The 7582-nt window shown below is 57.5% G+C and overlaps 1 protein-coding gene across 1 annotated transcript; it reads left to right on the top strand.

The window, feature by feature from the left end:
- The first annotated feature begins 2557 nt into the window (after positions 1–2557).
- ZNF703 (zinc finger protein 703) lies at positions 2558–5276 on the top strand. Its single transcript, XM_007934967.2, has 2 exons — positions 2558–2800; positions 3750–5276. The coding sequence occupies exons 1-2, from the start codon at positions 2558–2560 to the stop codon at positions 5274–5276; spliced, it is 1770 nt and encodes a 589-aa protein (XP_007933158.1).
- The last annotated feature ends 2306 nt before the right edge of the window (positions 5277–7582 follow it).

Consider the following 7582-nt stretch of genomic DNA (forward strand, 5'->3'; position numbering starts at 1 on the left):
GCCCTGAAGACTGAAGAAGGCCGGCAGGTGGGCTTTTAAAGGTGGTGCTGGTAGTGGCAGTGATTTCAGAATGCACAGAGGCTGGCATGAGTGAGCTATCCCAAGTGGTACAGTGGCCCCCTCACTGCCCTTTGCTGCCCCAGACTGTGGATTCAGAAGGAAGGCTAGAGCCAGCTGCAAAATGACCAAAAAAATAATAATAATAATAAAGCTACTGCCATTGAGTCAGTTCCAACTCTTAGTGACCTTATAAGACAGAGTAGAACTGCCCCATAGGGTTTCCAAGGCTATAAATCTTTATGGAAGCAGACTGTCACATCTTTCTCTGTGGAGCAGCTGGTGAATTGTGCCACCAGAGCTCTTGCAGCATGGCAGTGGGTACTAATAGGCCTTGAGTCTCATATACATGGATCAGTCCCATAATAAAATAAATGGGATCACCCCTCTTCCTTTCCATTTCTACATTGCTCTTGCTCAAACCATAGGGCATGTCTCCCAGTCAGGGCAAACCTTGACATTAGTTTCAGCCTGGTTTTAATAGGATTAAAAATGGGAGAGAGAAAGAAAGCCAGTGTAATTTCTAAGAAGTCTGTTGTTTGTTACCCTTGAGTCCACTGCAATTCATGCCAACCCCAGATATGCAGGATGGAACTGTTTTCCAGCTGTGACCTTTAGAAGCAGGTCACCAAGGCTGTCTTCCGAGGCCCTTCTGGGTAAGTTCCAAACACCAATCTTTCAGCTAGTAGTGGAGCACTTAACCATTTGTGCCACCCAGGACTCCTCTAGAAGAGGTCTACATGCCAAAGTATCAGCACACATCCAGGGAATACATCTAGCTTAGTGCATGATTGATGTGGCCTGAGAGCATCGGCTACTTTCTTCTTTACTGAGCATGATAAAGGTTCATGATTATTATTCCTATGAAAGTTATTTCTTTCTGCTTGAAGAACCCCTTTGAAATTACCAATCCCCATTTCAGGTTCTCGTGTTGTCTCAAGGTGTAGGTCACTGCGGTAGAGTAAGGGACGGGTAGTCCTGAAGCCTCAAGTGACAGGCCTGACAATCGAGTGATGGATTGGATCTGGGGAAGTGTACTCAAAGCCAGGCAGTGACACCAGCGCGCCTCCACTGGCCGCCGAAAGCGCAGAGAAATGGTCTCTCCCGAGGCCGCAGCACATAGGACCAGATTCACTTTCTGATGAGCAGCGGACAGAGGGAACTTTAATGCCAACACTGTGACTACGTAAAATCCCTGCCAAGAGCGAAGGTAGCCTTGTACACTTTATCTGAAGGGTGCATGGGGGCGAGGGAGGGAACATTGTTGTTATTTTTAATTTGAAAAAAGTTTTTATTGCGAAATTCTCCCTTGTAGAATCTAATGCATTTCCCCCCAACCCCGCAGGATGAGGGGGCGAGCCATCTCTGGAGTTTATGTCGACTTGCGGCAGTTGGAAAACTACTTACCCCTGTTCTTGGACAACAGTCTCCAGTGTGATTCTAGAATAGCTGGTAGGCGCGGCGCAATGGAGGGGCTTTTACGTTTCTAAACAGGGCAGGATAATACTCCCAACACCAAACCTATAAATCAGTGCGCAGGCATAGCGCGCCAGGCGCATCCGGGCGAAACGCACAGCTTGAGACCCCGCGCCTGGGTGCCCGCCTGGGCTCGCGCTGCATCGCAACTATTTCACCCCGGAAGGAAGTCCTCAAACTTGCCGGCTTCGGACAGGACAGGCGTAAAGTAGTTGGAGAGATTCGCGTCCCGTCCATGGACCGTGGATGACTGCGAGGCTCGGATGCTGCTTCTAAGTAAGCACACCAGGAAAGGCCAGATAGGCAAAGGACAGTGGGGCCGAGCTAGAGCAGAGCCGGAGCTCCTGAGGCGCGGCCCGCCCCCAGGCGGCATCTGGGCGAGGCTAAGTCTCGGCTGTACCTGCAGCTGACGCCGTGCGCTCCCACCCCAGCGCCACTACACACACACACACACACACACACACACACACACACACGTCCAGCAGGATGCCAGGCCCCGCCAACACCAACCCTCGAAGGTGAAAATGGAGGAAGGAGGAAAAGGAAAGTCAATGAAAAGAAAGGCGCAGAGTTTATAGTCCTGGAGAAGTCCTGTCCCTTGTGGGACCCCTAAGCGAGGGCTGCCCAGTTGTGGGGAGCGGGTGGTAAAAGGCCGAGGCCGCGGCAGCGCGCGAGCAAGGCCCCTTTAAGGCTCTCCCCTCCCACCGGCTGCGCCGGCCTCCGCCCGCCGCTCTCCCCGCCCCAGGTCCCGGCGAGAGCTGCGATTGGGCGGGCGCGGTGATTCCTTTGAAGTGTGGCTGCCGATCCCGACTATTTGACGTGCGGCTCGCAGAAGGCGAAGGTTTTTGTGTTACTCGCCCGGGCTAGCGGCGGCGGCGGCGGCGACGTCGGTGGAGGAGGGGAGGAGGCGCAGCAGCTGCTGCACGGCGCTCGTCGCTGCGGAGCGAGCCCACCCGCCCCGGGAGCTCGCCTCCCCGGTGCTCCCCCTCCCTCCCCGCCCCCCCAGTGGCGCTGCCTCCTCCAAATGAGCGATTCGCCCGCTGGATCTAACCCAAGGACACCCGAAAGCAGCGGCAGCGGCAGCGGCGGCGGCGGGAAGAGGCCGGCGGTGCCGGCGGCGGTGTCCCTCTTGCCCCCGGCGGACCCCCTACGCCAGGCGAACCGGCTCCCTATCAGGGTCCTGAAGATGCTGAGCGCTCACACCGGCCACCTCCTGCATCCGGAGTACCTGCAGCCGCTGTCCTCCACTCCCGTCAGCCCCATTGAGGTCAGTCTCCCGGTCCCCATTCCGCCCACCACTGCTGGGCCCACGGCCCTGCTCCCTGCGCCCCGGGACTCGGTGCACGCCCAGGTTAGGCTACACTGGCGGACGGGTGAGGAGGAACTAACAGCAAGATCAGAGCCCACCCCGTTCTCCCCAGGCTTCACGGTGGAAGGTCTCCTTCCACAAATACGTGTTTACTGACTCGGAAAGCGTTTGCTCTTGAAGTCCCCACTGGCCCCTTTACTTTCCCTCCGGCACCTAGTTTCCAGGCCTGAGGCGGTCTCTACTAGGGCCCTGCCGCCCCCCACCCTGCTCTCTTTCCTTTGAATCCCGTACCGCCCCCGTCCCATTCCGCCTCTGTCTGGTCCGGTTACGGCGCTCTGAGCCCGGGCACTCCGGATCCCGGGTCTTTCTTCCTCCCACTTCTCTGGGTGCCCTCCCCGGGAGGGAGGGGCTACTAAGTGAGCGCCAAAGGCAGCCCTTCTTCTGAATTCTGTCTCCCCGCTCCTACCCCGAGGCGCCACCGCCAGAAACCCGTCCCAAACGGAGTTGCCAAACTGTAGGAACAAGTTTTTCCCTGGGCCTAGAGGAGGAGTGGATTAAGGGGAAGGGGGCGAATCATAGCACCGACTCTAGAGAAACCTCTCCCGTGGTGCCCCTTGCTGAATCCCTTCCACTGTCCCACTCCCTGGGGTCTGTGGAGCACTCTGGGACCTAAAGGATCGAGGGGCCCCGCTGACGGGCTGTGTCAGCGCAGCTCCACCCAGCTGCCCCGCCCGGACCCGGCCCTAAGCTGTCAGGCCTTCTCCCCATGGCTCCTTACCACCCCGTCGTACCACCGCCTGTGCGCCCGGCGTCTCGCACGTTGCCCAGCTCTCCGGGCGCCCCCATTCATTCCGTTGGTCTCGCGGTCTCATCCCCTTTTCCCTCCCATTGCCGCTATCTCCCACAGCTGGACGCCAAGAAAAGTCCATTGGCGCTGCTGGCCCAGACCTGCTCGCAGATCGGCAAGCCGGACCCGCCACCCTCCTCCAAGCTCAACTCGGTAGCTGCGGCAGCCAACGGGCTGGGAACAGAGAAGGACCCCGGCCGCTCCGCCTCGGGCGTCGCCTCCGCGTCCGCAGCGCTCAAGCAGCTAGGAGACTCCCCGGCGGAGGACAAGTCCAGCTTCAAGCCCTACTCCAAGGGCTCTGCCGGCGGCGACTCTCGCAAAGACGGCGGCTCCTCCTCTGTGTCCTCCACCTCCTCTTCGTCCTCGTCCCCGGGTGACAAGGCGGGCTTCAGGGTCCCCAGTGCCGCCTGCCCTCCCTTTCCTCCGCATGGAGCACCGGTCTCGGCGGCGTCGTCCTCGTCCTCCCCTGGCGGTTCCCGGGGCGGCTCCCCTCACCACTCAGACTGCAAGAACAGCGGCGGGGGCGGCGGCGGGGAGTTGGACAAGAAAGACCAGGAGCCTAAGGCCAGCCCGGAGCCGGCGGCGGTGAGCCGCGGTGGAGGTGGCGAGCAGGGCGCACACGGCGGTGCCGAAGCCGGAAGCTCCGGGCGAAAGTCGGAGCCGCCCTCAGCGCTGGTGGGGGCAGGCCACGTGGCGCCGGTGTCGCCCTACAAACCAGGCCACTCGGTGTTCCCGCTGCCACCCTCCAGCATCGGCTACCACGGTTCCATCGTGGGCGCCTATGCCGGCTACCCGTCCCAGTTCGTGCCTGGCCTGGATCCTAGCAAGTCTGGCCTCGTGGGAGGCCAGCTGTCGGGGAGCCTGGGCCTGCCGCCGGGCAAGCCCCCCAGCTCCAGCCCGCTCACCGGAGCCTCCCCACCGTCCTTCCTGCAGGGATTATGCCGAGACCCCTACTGCCTGGGAGGTTACCACAGCGCCTCGCACCTCGGTGGCTCCAGCTGCTCCACTTGCAGCGCACACGACCCGGCTGGGCCGAGCCTAAAGGCGGGCGGCTACCCGCTGGTGTACCCAGGGCACCCGCTGCAGCCCGCTGCTCTGTCGTCCAGCGCCGCTCAGGCCGCGCTCCCTGGCCACCCGCTCTACACCTACGGCTTCATGCTGCAGAACGAACCGCTCCCGCACAGCTGCAACTGGGTGGCGGCCAGCGGGCCTTGCGACAAGCGCTTTGCCACCTCGGAGGAGCTGCTCAGCCACCTACGGACTCACACGGCCCTGCCGGGAGCCGAGAAACTTCTGGCCGCCTACCCCGGGGCCTCCGGTCTGGGCAGTGCTGCTGCCGCGGCCGCAGCCGCCGCCTCCTGCCATCTGCACCTCCCCCCGCCCGCTGCCCCGGGCAGCCCCGGGTCGCTGTCATTGCGGAGTCCACACACTTTGGGGCTAAGCCGGTACCACCCCTACGGCAAGAGCCACTTATCCACCGCTGGGGGCCTGGCGGTGCCATCCCTCCCCACAGCCGGACCCTACTACTCGCCATATGCGCTGTATGGACAGAGACTAGCCTCAGCCTCCGCGCTCGGATACCAGTAACTACAGCTTTTTCTCCCACCCCACCCTCCTTCTCCTTCCTCCTTCCTTCCTCTACAGTTGTCGCCGCTGCAACCTCTACTACTGCTTGACCCTCCCGGGATTCCCTGCCCAGACCCTCCCCACCGGACTGTGTATTTATTTACTATAATGTTAGCTTACAAGCTGGGAATATAAGTGCATTAACGGCCCACACGAGTCAATGGTATGCAAAAAGTCTGTGTTCCCCCAAATAATAATATTAATCACACAAATAACTACATGATCCCTGCCCCTGTTCCTTTCTTTTATTTTCTCTGTTTTTCTTAGGTATACGTTTTAATTGTTTTCCTTTTGTTTCTTTTTTGATTGGTTGGTGTTAGGGGGAGGAGGGAGAATTGGGGTTCTTGGGTTCTTCTGGGTTATTTTTGTTTGTTTGTTTTCTTTTCCTGGGGAGTTTCTTGCATGAGTCTTAAGCGTTAAAAGTACATTTTCCCCTTCTTTCCTTCTTGTTTCCTTCCATTCTAGGTTGTGTATTTCCTTTGTACAAGTAACAGAGAGGAGATATTTTTTATATTGCATTTGGGGAGAGGGTGGCATTGGTAGTAGGAAGTCTTGAGCTCTGTTGACCAGGAACTCAGCTCTATGGCTCCTCTCCTGCAACCTTCTCCTCTTAGGGTCCTTGGTCTGGGCCCTGGGCCTCCCAAATCTAAACCTTGCTCCCCTACCTTGCTCTGAGCATCAAGAGCCCTGACCCCACCAGCAGGCTTCCCAGATACAGGAACCCAAATGGCCTCTGACAGAGCTTTTCCTCCACTTTAAACCCTCCAGACCCTTTTTCTGTCCCCAAGCACCTGGTGGTCACACTGCTTACTGGTAGGGGACACATAGGACTTAACTTACTCATCTAAAAGTCCTATAGGCCCCGCTGGCGTGAAACTTTGCTCTTTATATTTTGCGAAGTGCTTTATAGTCATTGTTTTTGTCTCTGTTATTGGGGCAGTGACCCCTCCCCTGGTGATAGGGGCGGGGTCGGTGATTCTCGCTAAATCCCTCCAAAGCAGGCTAGTCACTATGTCAGAGGACAATGCAATCTTGCTAGCTCCCATTGGGGAACGTTGAGGAGTCAGGGAGTACAAGGCTCACAGCAGTCCCCCTTGCCCTTTCCAGGCCCGACCCAACAGAGTCCCCAAAGTTGACCGTGGGCTCCTGCAGTGACTGGGATCGAAGACTCGGGCCCCTGGGTCTTCTCCCTTCACCCTCCTTCCCTCCCGGTCTGAATAGAGCTCTCCCTTGGTAAGACTTATTTTGTTAATAAATGGAATACTTGGCTATATTCACACCGTGGTGTGTTTCTGTCTTGCCTCATCCACCGTCCCACTTCCAGACACCTGAGCAGATGCCCTTCTTTTATTCTTGTTTAAAATACCTTATAGTTTCCTTCAGAAATTTCTGTTCAAGGACGAGTTTACTGGCTTTTCTCAAGGAAAGGGGAGAAAAAAACAAAACTTCTGCCAACGCATAAAACCACCTTTATTATTTTTTCCACTTAGTTATTTAGCTCCCAGCCTCACTCACTTCAAAGGCTTTGACATTTCCTGGGGCCAGAGTGGAGGGCGTGTGTGAATGTGAATGTGGATTTTCCTCTGGGCCTAGATCCAAGGTGCAGGGGGCTGAAAAGAGAACCAGTACCGAGGGCTCAGGCCGAGACTCGCAGTACTACCCCGAAGCCGGGCGGGTGAGCTAGGACGACGGGCCTTTGGCGCCACCTGGTGGCAAGGAGATGAGCGACAGGCAAATAGCCGCGACTGGCGCCAGCCCCGACGGCACATTCCGCGCTTCTTACTCTTCTAAATGCCGAGGAGTTCTATTTCCTGTTTTCGTGGGATTTTTTTTTTTTTCCTCCTTTTTCTGACAGTGCTTTTTGTTGGCCGTTGAGTCGGACCGACTCACAGTGACCATTCCTTGGGTTTCCGAGGCGGTATCACGGAAGTAGATTGCCCAACCTTCCTTCCGAGGAGTGGCTGGCTGGTGGGTTTGAACCGCCAGCCTTCTCCTTAGCAGTCAAGTGCCTTAGGCACTACGCTATACACCTTGAAACCAAAGGGTAAATGCTAAGAGGGGTGCTCCGCTAGGCTTGGGAGCGCTGGGTTTCCGAACTTGCATTTTTGCGTCCCCGGAGACTTGTGGGAGCGGGGTTTGGGTTTTGCCAAGAAAGCATGGCTATGATTTAGTGCCTGGAAACCGCTCTCGGTCTCAAGGAACCGGACTGTTTTCTTGAGCTCGCACGACTGACCTCGGCTTCTGCTATCTTCAGGCAGGCAAGGAAA

Source organism: Orycteropus afer, unplaced genomic scaffold (assembly GCF_000298275.1).
Source record: "Orycteropus afer afer isolate SDZICR_OR568_19922 unplaced genomic scaffold, OryAfe1.0 scaffold00024, whole genome shotgun sequence".
NCBI classification, from domain to species: Eukaryota; Metazoa; Chordata; class Mammalia; order Tubulidentata; family Orycteropodidae; genus Orycteropus; species Orycteropus afer.

Coding starts and splice junctions, on each gene's coding strand:
- ZNF703 (XM_007934967.2), top strand. CDS start 2,558: ATGAGCGATTCGCCCGCTGGATCTAACCCAAGGACACCCGAAAGCAGC. Junction 2,801..3,749: donor CTCCCGTCAGCCCCATTGAG/GTCAGTCTCCCG, acceptor TATCTCCCACAG/CTGGACGCCAAGAAAAGTCC.